Consider the following 16,926-nt stretch of genomic DNA (forward strand, 5'->3'; position numbering starts at 1 on the left):
TGTTGCAATCCTCAAAATTCATACTGTTGATGTTACTTAAAAAAGACCAAGAATCTTTGCAGATAGTAGGAATTTCTTTGATGTATTTTGACAATATTTCGTCAATTAACTTGGCTGATGGATATGTCATAGACAACCTACCATCCACCAAGGCCCTCATGGGAGGATTTACAAGGTTTTTGTGTATTTTGGGAATTCCGAACATGACAGGCACTTTGGGGAAGGTGATGTCTAAATAGCTATAAAGGTCCAGGTCAATGATTCCTGAGAGGAAAAGGTCTCTCAAGTAACCTCTCATCCTTTTATATGCCAAGTTCATTTCATTGAGAGAGGAAACGGAGTATGCAGACGAATCCAAAACAATGAGCATCTTCTCTATATACATATTGTTTTCAAAAACTACTAAGCCTCCTCCTTTATCAGGCTTAATTAAGCGAATAGATAAAGTTTTCAAGTCCGAGAGGGCCATTCTCTGGTCTTTGGAAACGTTTGATCTGTGAGGATGGTTTAGGGAACCACCTTGGCTGCTCAAATGCCTCAAATCAATTTCACAGATAGATTCGAAAGTACGTAACCCTGTATGTAACGGTGGATTGAAGATGCTCGAAAGTTTTAAAGTAGAAGAGTTAACATGGTCGTTGTTATTAAAAAGCAGATTCAGGTTCAATTTTCTCACAAAACATTTCAGGTCAATGATGGTTTGAGTTAAGTTAAAAGACGTACTTGGGACAAAGGTGTTCCCTCTGGCCAATAATTCAATAATCTCTGGTTGTAAATCAATTTTGGAAAAGTTGTAGATTTTGAAATCCCCCTTGAGATTAGTAAGAATTAGTGGGCCAGTTTCATGTTCAATAGATAGGTCTTCTGTTCCCGTCAAGTCAGGATTTAATATTTCCCTCAGTTGTTGCGTGACCTGTTCCTGGTCTGGTAGGTCCGAGCTGGGAGAGGTCCTAAAAAACGGTTATCTCCGTTATCTAAGTTATTGTTGTTATTCCTTTGAAAATCTGCTCTGTCATTACCATTGTTTTTGTTTCTGTTTCTGTTGTTGTTTCCTTTAATTCTATTACTTCTACGGGGTTCGCTTTGATGAAATGTCCCAGTATCTGCATGGTTACCGACGTTTCCATCTCCATTGCTGTCATTACTGTCCTCATTGTCGGTTGGTGTTTCTGACCTGGTATTAACTTCTCGGACTAATGGTTGTTGTAGTTTGGGATAGGCTTTACGCTGCTGGTATGCTGTTCTATCCCTAGATAATTTCTTGATTTTGTTTTGTTTTAGTTTAATCATTAAACCATCGATACTGTTGAATATGCGGTTGTAATCAAACTTGTATCTCAAAAAGTCAGTGTCAATTTTGATTAAGTCATCCAGAAAGTTGATTTCTTCAGTGACTTTCTGGATATTCAAAGTGTAATGCTTGACCAGAAGTTCTAGAAGCTGTAACCCTTGTACTTCAAAAAGGCCCAAAAGGTCGTTGTGAAAACCCTCAGACCCTTGTATTAAACCCGAAGGTGAAAAAGTAGAACGTAAGCCCTTAGGAATGATGTGTTCTTTGATGCACTGTTGGAAGTAAGAAACTTCAAGTTGGAGTTTCTTAAGCTTCAAAAGTTTGTTGTCCAATTTCTTTAAATTATCAGTAATGGAATTAATTGTTGAAGCATTATCAAGTGCCCCAGTAGCCGGTAGTTCCAGATTAGGCACTCCAGTGAAGGAAAAGGCGTCCAAGTTAGAAATCCATTCGGACATTACAGGAACTCCTATAAGCCTCTGGTTGCCGAGATTCTGCTGTGGTATAGAATTCGAGTTTGTCCTGGCCCTGACAATTTCAGGATTATTCATTAGTGCGCTGCCAGTCCCTTCATTACAAGATCCACTAGCAGCGGGGGGTTGTCCATTAGGAATAGAATCTCCCAAGCTAGTCACTCGAGAGAAAAAGCCGTTGTTATCCAAGTGAGCATCATTACTACGGAGCCCTATTCCAGAAATTTGAGGGGGCCATAGATTGTTGTTACTCTCAATAGCGTCCATGTGTGCATACATGAGGTCAAGTCTCTGTGTCAAAGCCGCTAATAAAAAAGCGGCATCTAAGTCCTTACCAGGACTTTTGTTTGAAGTGCCAAACAAAATCGGAGTATCAGGACTGCTACACCCTTCTGATGCCATACGTAAAACAAACAAGTACTGGAAAAGCGAAAAACAGACAAGTATAAAAACAAAAATGCAGAAAGGTAGCAGTCTGTCGATACAAATCCACAAAATGTAAAGAGATTTTAACGCAGAATTAGTTTAATAAAGTAGCGTTTTCGCTGCTAGAAAAATCCGCAGCTTCTTCAGAAAAAACTTAAAACCAAACAGTAAAACTCTTTTTAAAAAAGGTTTAGAGGAAGTGTTAAAATTACATCACTTCCTATTGAGAACCTCATGACCACACGCCCATACAAAAGATACTAAAAGCGCTCCAAAGAATTAAACGGGCGCAAAATTAATTAAATAAAATACCTTTTCCGCTGCTTAAAAAATCTGCAGCTTCTTCACAAAAAACTTCGTTAAAACAAGAAACCAAGGCTTTTTTTTGGAGGTTTAAAGGAAGTGTGCAAAAATACATCACTTCCTATTGAGATCTCAAACTGAGGAGTTATACTAGATAAATTTATTGATTCCTCTGCTTGTCCTTTTTTTCCTGCTTCTCCCTTCTTTTTTTTTTCCACTCTCCTCCCTCATACCCCCCCTCCTTCCCCCCCCTTTCCTCCCCTCCCCTCCTCCCCCTTCCCTTCCTCCCCTCCCCTTCCCTCCCCTTCCTCCCTCCCATCCTTTCTTCTTTTCAGACACTCCTCCCACCCCTCTCCCCCCTCTCCTCTCCTCTCTCCCCTCCTCCCTCACAACACTTTTTTCCGTCTGCACTTTCATCCTTCCTTTACTTTTTCGTATCTTGTCTCACTTTTTATTTTTCATATTTCTTTTTCATCCTCTGTCTCAAACCTGTTATGCTTCATTATACTTAGTCACTTCTTTCACATTTTTATCTTAGGAGCTAAACCAGTAATGTTTTTACATAAGTGTGTTGCCATTAGGATCTCAATAGGAAGTGATGTATTTTTGCACACTTCCTTTAAACCTCCAAAAAAAGCCTTGGTTTCTTGTTTTAACGAAGTTTTTTGTGAAGAAGCTGCAGATTTTTTTAAGCAGCGGAAAAGGTATTTTATTTAATTAATTTTGCGCCCGTTTAATTCTTTGGAGCGCTTTTAGTATCTTTTGTATGGGCGTGTGGTCATGAGGTTCTCAATAGGAAGTGATGTAATTTTAACACTTCCTCTAAACCTTTTTTAAAAAGAGTTTTACTGTTTGGTTTTAAGTTTTTTCTGAAGAAGCTGCGGATTTTTCTAGCAGCGAAAACGCTACTTTATTAAACTAATTCTGCGTTAAAATCTCTTTACATTTTGTGGATTTGTATCGACAGACTGCTACCTTTCTGCATTTTTGTTTTTATACTTGTTTGTTTTTCGCTTTTCCAGTACTTGTTTGTTTTACGTATGGCATCAGAAGGGTGTAGCAGTCCTCATACTCCGATTTTGTTTGGCACTTCAAACAAAAGTCCTGGTAAGGACTTAGATGTCGCTTTTTTATTAGCGGCTTTGACACAGAGACTTGACCTCATGTATGCACGCATGGACGCTATTGAGAGTAACAACAATCTATGGCCCCCTCAAATTTCTGGAATAGGGCTCCGTAGTAATGATGCTCACTTGGATAACAACGGCTTTTTCTCTCGAGCGACTAGCTTGGGAGATTCTATTCCTAATGGACAACCCCCCGCTGCTAGTGGATCTTGTAATGAAGGGACTGGCAGTGCACTAATGAATAATCCTGAAATTGTCAGGGCCAGGACAAACTCGAATTCTATACCACAGCAGAATCTCGGCAACCAGAGGCTTATAGGAGTTCCTGTAATGTCTGAATGGATTTCTAACTTGGACGTCTTTTCCTTCACTGGAGCACCTAATCTGGAACTACCGGCTACTGGGGCACTTGATAATGCTTCAACAATTAATTCCATTACTGATAATTTAAAGAAATTAGACAACAAACTTTTGAAGCTTAAGAAACTCCAACTTGAAGTTTCTTACTTCCAACAGTGCATCAAAGAACACATCATTCCTAAGGGCTTACGTTCTACTTTTTCACCTTCGGGTTTAATACAAGGGTCTGAGGGTTTTCACAACGACCTTTTGGGCCTTTTTGAAGTACAAGGGTTACAGCTTCTAGAACTTCTGGTCAAGCATTACACTTTGAATATCCAGAAAGTCACTGAAGAAATCAACTTTCTGGATGACTTAATCAAAATTGACACTGACTTTTTGAGATACAAGTTTGATTACAACCGCATATTCAACAGTATCGATGGTTTAATGATTAAACTAAAACAAAACAAAATCAAGAAATTATCTAGGGATAGAACAGCATACCAGCAGCGTAAAGCCTATCCCAAACTACAACAACCATTAGTCCGAGAAGTTAATACCGGGTCAGAAACACCAACCGACAATGAGGACAGTAATGACAGCAATGGAGATGGAAACGTCGGTAACCATGCAGATACTGGGACATTTCATCAAAGCAAACCCCATAGAAGTAATAGAATTAAAGGAAACAACAACAGAAACAGAAACAAAAACAATGGTAATGACAGAGCAGATTTTCAAAGGAATAACAACAATAACTTAGATAACGGAGATAACCATTTTTTAGGACCTCTCCCAGCTCAGACCTACCAGACCAGGAACAGGTCATGCAACAACTGAGGGACATATTAAATCCTGACTTGACGGGAACAGAAGACCTATCTATTGAACATGAAACTGGCCCACTAATTCTTACTAATCTCAAGGGGGGTTTCAAAATCTACAACTTTTCCAAAATTGATTTACAACCAGAGATTATTGAATTATTGGCCAGAGGGAACACCTTTGTCCCAAGTACGTCTTTTAACTTAACTCAAACCATCATTGACCTGAAATGTTTTGTGAGAAAATTGAACCTGAATCTGCTTTTTAATAACAACGACCATGTTAACTCTTCTACTTTAAAACTATCGAGCATCTTCAATCCACAGTTACATACAGGGTTACGTACTTTCGAATCTATCCGTGAAATTGATTTGAGGCATTTGAGCAGCCAAGGTGGTTCCCTAAACCATCCTCACAGATCAAACGTTTCCAAAGACCAGAGAATGGCCCTCTCGGACTTGAAAACTTTATCTATTCGCTTAATTAAGCCTGATAAAGGAGGAGGCCTAGTAGTTTTTGAAAACAATATGTATATAGAGAAGATGCTCATTGTTTTGGATTCGTCTGCATACTCCGTTTCCTCTCTCAATGAAATGAACTTGGCATATAAAAGGATGAGAGGTTACTTGAGAGACCTTTTCCTCTCAGGAATCATTGACCTGGACCTTTATAGCTATTTAGACATCACCTTCCCCAAAGTGCCTGTCATGTTCGGAATTCCCAAAATACACAAAAACCTTGTAAATCCTCCCATGAGGGCCTTGGTGGACGGTAGGTTGTCTATGACATATCCATCAGCCAAGTTAATTGACGAAATATTGTCAAAATACATCAAAGAAATTCCTACTATCTGCAAAGATTCTTGGTCTTTTTTAAGTAACATCAACAGTATGAATTTTGAGGATTGCAACAACTTTTTAACCATCGACGTTGTGGATCTATACACTTCAATTCCACATCAAGAAGCTGTAGAATGGTTAGAACTGAAATTACTTGAACTGAAGGCTACTTCTAATGAAATTAGAATTGTCACTGAGTTACTGGACCTTGTTCTAAGTTCCAATTTCTTCATGTTTAACAACCAGATTTACCTTCAGAAACAAGGGGTGGCAATGGGATCTCCTTGCAGTGCCAGCGTGGCTAACCTGTTCATGTTTTATTGGGAAAGTAAATTTCTCTTTTCTGATTCTACATTCAAGAATCAGATTCGATTATATACACGCTACCTAGATGACATCTTTATCCTCGTCAATGGAGATTCCCATGAGGCCACTACCCTTGTTGAACACATGAACCAAACAACTTCATTTTTGAAATTTACTTATCATTTTTCCACTGAAGTTATTGACTATCTTGATGTGGAAATTAAAAAAGACCGAATAGGAGAAAGATACTTGTCCTCAGTGTTTCGGAAAGCGACCTACTGTAACTCAATGCTCCACTTTACTAGTCTACATCCTTACAAGCAAAAATGTGGAATAGTAAAAGGCCAGCTAGTACGGGCTGCACGGATGTGTAACACATCTGAATCATTTCAAAAAGAGGTTCAATTTCTTAAGAACCAATTTTCCAGCAGAGGATATCCTGAGCCACTCCTGGACGATACTATTCTTGAAATTGAGAGTAAGAGAGCAACAGGTTACTTTAAACCCCTACTAGATGAATTCAAGACTAACTTGGCCAATAATGCATCTGGAATCTCGAGTGTAATTTTTTCTACCTCTCCCATTGATGCAGACTGTTCTGTTTCTACTACCGCTACTTCCCAAGACAAAAGTAACTTTGCTACCAGTTTCATAACTACGTTTAATAATGACTCCAAGAAAGTTATTGACATCATTTGGAAAAACTGGTATTTCATCAACAGCGACCTATACCTATCTGAAAAACTGGGTGCAGTCCCAAAGTTTGTTTTCAGAAGAGGTAAAAACCTTAAGGAGCTGTTACAAAGCAACCCCTCGAATATGGACTTTACTAGGAACAAGGGATGCTTCACTTGTGGGGCTTGCAATTACTGCAATGTGATCAAAGCTGGAAGTTCGTTTCAAGTCAACAGGAGGAAATACTTCATTAAACACAGAATCAACTGTGACACCCGGTCTGTCGTTTATCTAGCTCAATGTGAATGCTGTCCTGCATTCTACATTGGCAAGACTGACAGGAAATTGAAGCAGCGTATTTACCAGCATATTTACGCTATGAAGAATCATAAACTGGACAATGCACTGGCCAAACATACAGAAAGTAACCTTGGCCATAAATTTTCCTTCATGGGCATTGACCATTTACCCAACTGCATTAGGGGAGGCCCTACCCCATGTTTACTAGAATTAAAAGAACTACAATGGCAAATTACACTTAATGCATTTAATAATCCAGGGTTGAATGAGAACTGCAATATTTCAGCAGTTCTCAAACTGAGGAGTTATACTAGATAAATTTATTGATTCCTCTGCTTGTCCTTTTTTTCCTGCTTCTCCCTTCTCTCTTTTTTCCACTCCCCTCCCTCATACCCCCCCCTCCTTCCCCCCTTCCCCCCCTCCCCTCCCCCCTTCCCTTCCTCCCCCCTCCCCCTCCTCCCCTTCCTCCCTCCCATCCTTTCTTCTTTTCAGACACCCCCACCCCTCTCCCCCTCTCCTCTCCTCCCTCCCCCCCTCCTCCCCTCACAACACTTTTTTCCCGTCTGCACTTTCATCCTTCCTTTACTTTTTCGTATCTTGTCTCACTTTTTATTTTTTATATTTCTTTTTCATCCTCTGTCTCAAACCTGTTATGCTTCATTATACTTAGTCACTTCTTTCACATTTTTATCTTAGGAGCTAAACCAGTAATGTTTTTACATAAGTGTGTTGCCATTAGGATCTCAATAGGAAGTGATGTATTTTTGCACACTTCCTTTAAACCTCCAAAAAAAAACCTTGGTTTCTTGTTTTAACGAAGTTTTTTGTGAAGAAGCTGCAGATTTTTTTAAGCAGCGGAAAAGGTATTTTATTTAATTAATTTTGCGCCCGTTTAATTCTTTGGAGCGCTTTTAGTATCTTTTGTATGGGCGTGTGGTCATGAGGTTCTCAATAGGAAGTGATGTAATTTTAACACTTCCTCTAAACCTTTTTTAAAAAGAGTTTTACTGTTTGGTTTTAAGTTTTTTCTGAAGAAGCTGCGGATTTTCCTTGAGCATTGTACAAATTGCCCCTGTTCACAAGGGACATAAGCACTACCCCAGGAATGAATTTGTAATTCCCCATCCATTGATCCAAACTACATTTGAAAAGGGCCAGGGAAGGGCTCTATGTGAATTGGAAGCCTGTTCTAAAGAAGGGGCAATCTCTGAGACACATATCTGTCTGTCCAGCATGTTTTATTTCAGTCTCAGTGTAAGTTTTTGATCCCAAAGCTGGGTGACCCTCATTATGTTTGACTTGTGGATGTGTAGCAGCTCCATCAGGGCTGGATTTGTGAGTGCCTTGTAGCTCATGCAGAGGTTAATAGTCAGTAGGAGACAGAGTAAAGGGATAGGGCTTTTAGTCTATCCGCATAGGACATGTTGTTTACACCCTGTATTTTCTTTATGAGGTCATTCCAGCTGCTGTAAGTGGCTGGTCAAGTACATGCTAAGTGGCACATTGTACTGAATTATTGGTCTAATGAGGGCTGAATACAGCAGGACTATCATTTCCTTAGATATGGATGCCATACCTTTACTTATAAGTTGTGCTGCCTAGAAAGACTTCATCACCACTGTGGACACATGGCAGTCAAAGTTCAGGCTACTATCTATCTTGTTACATGGATGTCTCACCTCTGTGTCTGTTCTAAGGGGTGTGCTGTTGATGTTGTAATTTGCCGAGGTATTTGGCTCCCCAAAGTGTATGATAATGCATTTGTTTGCATTTAGTTTTAGGCCATGATTCTGGCACCAGTCATTTGTCTGATGTACACCCTTCTGAAGATCATCTACATTGTTGGGAGATTAAAAGATTTCCCCTGGCTTGCAATCATCAGCAAACTTTGTCATCCAGAGGTCTTCCACATTAGCCTTGACTTCAGAGAAGTATATTCTGAACAGGAGTGGTCCCAGAACTGAGCCCTGTGGCACACCACTAGTAACTGGCATCTTGTTGGATCTGGATTCACCTACTTTAACCACGTGTCCTGTCAGTGAGCCAATTCACTATCCATTTGGTGATGTATGGATATTTGGCCAGTGTGAGTGGGGAATTATACCCAATACCTTGGCCAGGTCCAGGTAGGTAGGTAGTATGTACTGTTTTATCCTCATCTATGGCATTGGCGATTTTCTCAAAGTAATTCACTAGCTTCAGTAGGCAAGGCCTGCCCTTTACAAACCCAAATTGGGTTGGGTCCAGTATTTGGAGGCTTCCTATGTCATTATTTATCAGGTCCATAATTATTCTTTCCATAGCCTTACATATAAGGCTAGTCATATTTATGGGTCTGTCATTTCCCGGGTCAGTAGATGGTCCAACTTTATACAGAGGGATGACTGTTGCTGTTCTCTATTCTATTGGAACATTTGGAGGCTGTAGTTAAATATAGATCCTAATGGGCCTGACAAATCCTGATTTAAGCTGTTTAAGAGGCAACTTGCTATATCTTCAGGCCCCATTGAAGCCATGTCTTTAACTTCAGACAGCCCTGTGGCAATCTGTTCTTTGGTTATAATTGGCAGTGGAGTGGTGGAAAGTATTTCTTGGGGGAGAACTTCGGTAATGGAGAGGTGAAATTTGAGCTGAATTTGTCAGCCAGCATTTTTGCTATTTCTTCTGTATAGCAAAAATGGCAATGCCATCTACAACTAATTCTGTACATTGTTGGGTGTTGCCCTTTAGATTGCAGACATAACTGAAAAATGCCTTACAATTATCCATAGCTTTGGAGGCTATTTTTACCTCAAAGTCTACTTTCAGAGACTTGACTAGTTCCCTGATTTGCTTATTTAGACTAATGATGGACTTTTTGCTCTCTTGGCACATTCCCTTTTACTTCTGAACAGAAATTTCTTTCTTTTGTTGTACAACCTATTAATACCAGGGGTCCACCAGTGTGTCTTGTTTTTATGGTTTGACTTGAGTTTATTTCAGTCTGGTACTGCTGTTTCTATGCAGTTGTTTACATGGTCATACATAGCTTTTGTGTATGTCTCTGCATATGTTTCTGTGTTTTCTGGATTTGTGGGAGCTTGTAAATTAGTTATGACATCCCTTAATAGGGGGTAATTTGCTTTACAGAAGTTTTTAAAGTTTTTGGGGTTAAGTGGGGGGGAATATTTTTACCCTTAGTTCAAGAAATACTTTTTTGTGATCTGATCTTACCAGTGAGGACATCACACGGGGTGCAGCACACTCTCATATTTGTAAGTACCAGATCTAGGATATTTGCTCTCATAGTAGAAGTGCAGACTAGCTGCTCCAGGGGATTTGAATTTATAAAGAAAATAAATATTTGGGCTTGTATTTTAATGGTCATGTAATGCCTTTGAATTAATGGAGGGGTAGTTAAAATCACCTATGAGTATGGTATTGGGCTGAATGGTGAGTGATTCTAGTAACTTCAGGTATGATGTATAGATTTTCTGGTTCATGGTGGGGGACCTATTGCTAGCAAGAATATGATAATGGATGTTTCTCATGGTTAGTTGGACATGGAGTAGCTCAAGCATGTCATATTGTTTGACCAGCCTTGAGGTGTGCTTATCCTTTATGTAGATATATACACCTCCACCTTTTGTCCTTTCATGTTCAGTGGGTGGTCAGAACATATGAAAGGCATTAGAGCCATGCACTGCCAAAGTGCTTTCCATGGCTTTGTATTTTATTCAGTAACTGCACAAATGTCTCCAGGGAGTGTATTTTCTTTTTGAGATGCCTAGCATTGAACAGTAACACCTTTAGCTTGTCCTGAGTAGCTTATGTTATGTTGAAAGGTTTGTCTGTTTGGCAATGCCTAAAAAATGGCACTATGGGGTGGATATTGTTTTTGCCAATAACTGAAAGCCTAGAGGTGACAGGTGAAGGCCATCCTTGGCAAAGCACCATGGTCTGTCAGCTATGTTCTCCCAGGAAGACTCCCCTTTGGAATGACACCAGTAACTAAGCCAATTGTTAAAGGTGATCATATTCTGCTGGTATTGTGGCGTCATACTTGGAGACAGTAGAATGCTGCTCAGTGCAAGGCTCATACCTACCTGTGATACATATTCTGAGAGCTCAATCATGTCTGTCTTCATATAGTCCAAGGAGGTACGTCTCGGATCATTCACACCCACCTTGACTATAACTGAGTCATACTGGTATTTAGATGCATGATCTGGTAGATCCTGGCCCCCTGCCCCCTGACAGGCAACTAACAACCTTCCCCCTATCCAGATTGGTAAGAGGGATATCAGTGTGGCTCACAATGGAGTCTCCTATGACCAGAATATTGGGTTGTGGAGTGTTTCACCTCATGGACTTGGTAGCTGAGTCACAATAAGTTGTTGCTTTGTGTTGTGATGGGAATTGCTTGTTAGTGTGCATTTGGAGTTTCTGAGGACTGTGCATAACAGGCCTTTGAGGTTTGGGTAAGTTACATGTGAGTACCTCCACATATGTGGGTCTATGTGTGTAGTCTTTTGCAGGTGCAGTGAATGATGTGTGTGAGTCACACACAGTCACGTGATCATCAAAACCTGCTCCAAGAATTTCTTTCTGCTATTCTGAAGTGCTCCATTCCTGGCAGTAAAAACAGCACATAGCAAGCTCTAAATGCCTTCACTACCAAATAAGGTAAGAGTTTCATTTAGTTGAGTAGGGAAAAGCTCCTGTACTTGAGATTTTGAGTATGTTTATATTTCCTAAGCATTATAGGTGTTGTTTTTGATGTAAAGAATGCCGTATTTTCATCTATGGTCTTGTGTGTACTGTTTACTGAATTTTCTGCAAAATCACACTGCCATTTCCTCCCATCCCAGCTATTAGGCTAGTTTGATCCCATAGGACATTGTAGACATAAATGTTATTACCTTAGTACAGATATGATACCACTATCATTTTTAATTTAGGAGTAAAGATGGCAGCTTTGCCAGATATCAGATATATCACTTTTAACTGGATGGGAGTTGATATCACTGGTGCTACACTTGGAATCATCGGGATGGGCAAGATTGGATACAAGATTGCACAAAGAGCTAAGGGATTTGAAATGAAGATTCTCTATCACAACAGAAAAAGACGGTAAGATGAATGTTTATGGTGAGGTAGAAAAGCAAGTAATCTGTAGATATTGGTGTTACTTCCATAGTTTATTTTTTGCTCTGTTTAAGTGACAGAAATGACTGAGCATTCTTTTTAATTCAGCGAATCATGAAAATTAAAACTTTATATTCTTACTAGTATTTCTATGCCATATAATGAAGTGATCTTTAGTCCAGAACTTGCCAAATGGCTAATAATACTTCAGAGAAACATCATTATTTGAAGAAGATAGAGACAGTTTGACTGGTCTGTTTCCTCACATTTTTACGAGGCTATAAGATAAGTTCATTCACAGTCATATTCTTCCTCTCAAGTAACCATCCTTTGCATCTTAAATACATTACGAATTGTATTGCCCTATGATCCCCAATGTTTTAGGAAAGCTTTTCTCTGAATTTACACTTGTCAAGCACAGTACTGGGAAGCGATAAGGCCTCTGACTGTAAACTCCCTGAGAGCCATGTAGGAGAATTCACCACATAGTCTTTTATAGAATGTTGCTACTACTAATTGTTTCAGTTAGATGCAGTTGTCACATGGTATGCACTATGCTGCAGTCTGACTGAGGTTTACAATAACTTTGCGTGTAGAACATTGTACTTACCCACTCAGAAAAAATACAAAGAATTAATCTACATAATCCCACCAGCTGTATAGTCCCCATGTCATCCACCCCCATTATTGTGACACTGAGCATGTCCTGTTATCCAGTGGCTAGCTCCCACATTCAGAACACTGTCAGGTGGTTTATTCACTCTAAATAAGAGAAGGCTGCCATCACAGGCAAACTGCAAGTGCAGCCTATTGTACAATTAACAGTAGAAGCCCACCTTGTTTTCCTACCTTATGTATTTCTTACTATTTCACTTATGTAAACTTATTGGCTAGTTTCCAGGATAGTATTCATAGTCCTGCCCTCTTTTGTGCATTGCAGTATTCTGCAAATAGCAGAGCTACCCAGATATTCAAATATAGTCAGTGTATGTGATTCATGCTGACTATGGAAACATCGAGGCATTTTGGTAAACACACCTCTCTATGGCAAAAGCGTTACATACTTAAGGCATAAGGTTTAGGGGGGAAAGCAACTAAGAGGATAAGGCACCTTAGACATTAAAGTATTACTCTAACTCATAGAGATAAAAATAAAAGGGCATAATTTGCATACAAAAATGTAAAGGACCCTGAACTTATGTGAATATGATTAACAGCACCATGGATAAGTGGAGTTAGTAGTTTAGTAGAGAAACCGCGGACTTCGAAGTACTGGAAATTAATGTGAAGCAGCTCAAAGTGAGATAAAACTAATTTACTTTGGTCATTTTAGTGCTTGTGCATACATTGTCAAATTACTGAAGGGATTGCTGGTGTTATTTAGTGTTTGTGCATTCATGGTCAAACTATTGAAGCAAACTCTGAGGGTAATAACTTACATTGATGTAATTTTAGTGTTTGTGCATACATGTTCAAAGTACTGAAGGTATCGCTAGTGTTATTTAGTGCTTGTGCATTCATGGTCAAACTATTGAAGCAAACGCTGAGGGTAATAACTTACATTGATGTAATTTTAGTGTTTGTGCATACATGTTCAAAGTACTGAAGGTATCACTGGTGTTATTTAGTGCTTGTGCATATATGTTCAAACTAAAAGAATCGCTGAGGTAATAAGCTATATTGATGTAATTTTAGTGTTTATGTAAACATGTTCAAACTACTGAAGGCATTTCTGGGGAAACTGGTGTCATTAACTGCTTATGCATACATGGTCAAACTACGGAAGTGGCAAGGAAAGTGATTGCATAAATAATCATAAGGGTTATGTTAGTATGTTTTTTTTGACAGTATAGCAACTTTATGGAGTGCGAAGTAGATATAAGAGTTTCAGCAATGTTTTTTTTTCTTTTGTGTATGGTGCAGGTATTTGACTATGAATCAGAAGAACATTTCATTAGCATATACCGCTTCACATGATTTCTCATTTGTATCTCATACGTAATTGTATTCTGCTTTTAATTGCACAATTAAACTAGGAAATAGACCACAGCTGTGTCTCTTGGTGAGTCACATAGAAAGTACATTTTTCTCCACCTTCCTGCCGTGGTGGTGTTGTGTTTTTAAACTCAACTGTTTTTCTAGTTACCTTCCCCTTATATTACTTTGACCACATATCTCCTTCCCTCTTCTCTTTCACTGGCTATTGTGAGTACAAAATTATCATTCTGTGAAATCACTGCCACTCAACTATTTAAATTTATTGGCCATCCCATTGTATTCTATAGAACCAGAATACAAAGTGCCAACCCCTTCCAATTTGTCTTGCTTTTTTAAAATTTGTGTTTCTCCACTTAGACAACTAAAGCTTAAATTACCCCTCTTTCATATCAAACTGCTTAGTAAACACTGCAGGTTATAGGGTATTAACCCATTTTTCCATCTTACCTTTAAAATCTGCAACATCTATTACAAGACTACCAATTGTGAGCCCACATTCTGCCTCTCAGTAGTCATCCTGGGATTAGTTCTTCTGGTTTGCTCATGGTGAGTGAAGGAGTATGAAACGTTATTTCCTGGGGACTGCTTATCACCAGAAAGCCTAGTAACTGCTTCATAGGTGCTAGTTTGGAATTTGTGATTATATTGTGCTCCTGGTGAGAGAAGTTACAGAGTGCAGATTATTGACTTTTTGTGGTTGGGAAGTGAGTGTCTATGCTTGACCTTCCTCATTGGTCCTGTTGTTATTCAAGGTATTTACCAGGAAAAGGCTACAGCAAGCCTAGAGACCCTTACATAATCGGGGACAAGACTGTGGATCACCAAACAGGTTGTGGCCTGCTTGTCTTCTTGGGATTAGTGCATCCCAGCAGAGTGAAGCTGTGGTGAGACCAGCACTAGTAGTGTTCAGGCAGTAGCCATTCAGGTGACTCCCTCTTTTCACCATTCTTGACAAGCTAATTTCTTATTTTCAGTAAATACTATGTGATTTGCTTTTAACTTCACAGTATCTGCCTAAATAGTTTATCTATAAATCATCAGGCTCTACTTATTAGTTTCTCCTCAGGTATTTGTCAGTACCTCGTATAGTCACAGGCACCTTGAGTTCATATTTTTCCTGCAAAAGCAGCATTGAAATTTCACCAATATCTAGCTGCACACAGGACAACTAGTTTGCAATGACAAGCACTGCCCCCACAGCTGCAAGCTGGATACTCCTGACATTACTTTATATTCTCATTCCAACTGTCTGATCATTAAAAGAGGGTCTGGCTGTTACAATGGATATGAACTTTCCTACTATCTCTGTTACCATCTTGCTTGATATGGGCATCCTGAGGCAATGTAAAAATTGCCTCACATTTACTGACAACCAGTTAATTCTCAAACAAACTAATATGGTATGTGAGATATGTAAATACACAATGTCACTGGAGGCAAAGGTCTCACCTAAAAACACTACTTGTAAGAAATCAGAGTTCTGTTGCCACAGATTGCTTAACAATAGCTTACTGTAGTGAGTAGCATATACTAGCAGCAGATATAAATGTCACAGCAGCATATGCAAATGGTTTATGGCAGCATAATATATCAAAAAACTGAAAACACAAAAATAGTTCAACAATATCTGAACAAGTCTAGTACCAGACTTCAACTAACATATCTGTCCTAATACATGGGTAGGTATCACTTCACCTAAAACTCATTTCACCTAAACTCAATGCACCTAAACCAAATCACCTAAAGTTCATTTCACCTAAAACTCATTTCACTGACAAGTAGTGCAATAAGGCAAATCAAAGGTATATGTCCTTTTCCCCACTGTAGTGCAATCCTGGTGTTAGTATATATAGTTAGGGGGTGGGGGGGCGTAACCCCCACTTATTTTGGTTTTATGTTGTCTGGTTTTGTTTTATATAATTTGGTAAAAGCCAACTAGGTGAGGGTATACCCCACACCCCCAATGTGGGGGCCATGCCCCCCACCCCCCTTACTATATATACTAAGACCAGGATCGCACTACAGTGTGGAAAAGGACATATACCTTTGATTTGCCTTATTGTACTACTTGTCAGTGAACTGAGTTTTAGATGAAATGAGTTTTAGGTGACATGAACTTTAGGTGATATGGTCTTGGTGAAATGAGTTTAGGTGAAATGAGTCTGAGGTGAAGTGATATATACTCCTAATAAATGCATATTATATTTCTTCAGTTCAGTAACTTTCCTCTGGTAGCTGTATCCACCCCTTCAACCTTGATTCCCAGGCCTTGCCTAGCAGGTGCCTAACTGTGCCCAACCATCTTTTCATTATCTATCATTCCGTTGAAAATACACATATCTTTCCTTTGGGAATGGATCCGTCTGTAACTTTCCCACGAGAATTTTTATTCTGCATATGTCATGCTTAGCCAGAAAGGTTATCTTTTCCCTTCTACTGATCTGACTTTCCCTGAAACTGTATGCATAAATGGAGACAAAAGCCTGACTCTGTATTTTCAGGCCTAATCTACTATATTTATTCAACCTTATGCCTGATAACTACTTTTAAGTGAAAAGCCTCAGTCTAACAGCTCTCCCCTGAGGTCCCTGATGAAAGTTACAGAGGCCTACTTTTTTAGTTACCTCACAAATGTATCATATCTGTATTACTAACTACTGTAATCTGCTTTGAATACATGGGCTTTATGCCACCTTCCACTAAAATTTTTGTAATGCAGTCTGCAAAGCGACGCTATAATAGTTAAGGTTACCAAAATTAATATAACTACCAGAAGATATTTTAAAACTGTCCTACCCCAACCCTGAAATAGGTTTGCAATCCAATCTGTCCATGAAGTGTTTCCAATGTCCTGCACCTTTATTTATTTATTTACATTTGTTTATCGGGAAATT

The 16,926-nt window shown here is 39.2% G+C and overlaps 1 protein-coding gene across 6 annotated transcripts in view; it reads left to right on the forward strand.

The window, feature by feature from the left end:
* The window catches only part of LOC122798227 (probable 2-ketogluconate reductase), a 609,788-nt gene that overhangs the window by 379,012 nt on the left and 213,850 nt on the right, over positions 1-16,926 (forward strand). For all 6 annotated transcript variants that reach the window (XM_044067001.1, XM_044067002.1, XM_044067004.1 and 3 more), the window contains one exon: positions 11,848-12,019. In XM_044067001.1, the coding sequence (XP_043922936.1) occupies positions 11,848-12,019 (172 nt within the window). The remainder of the gene's footprint in view (positions 1-11,847; positions 12,020-16,926) is intronic.

Source organism: Protopterus annectens, chromosome 3.part1 (assembly GCF_019279795.1).
Source record: "Protopterus annectens isolate FY-2018-M chromosome 3.part1, PAN1.0, whole genome shotgun sequence".
In the NCBI taxonomy this organism is placed as follows: domain Eukaryota; kingdom Metazoa; phylum Chordata; order Ceratodontiformes; family Protopteridae; genus Protopterus; species Protopterus annectens.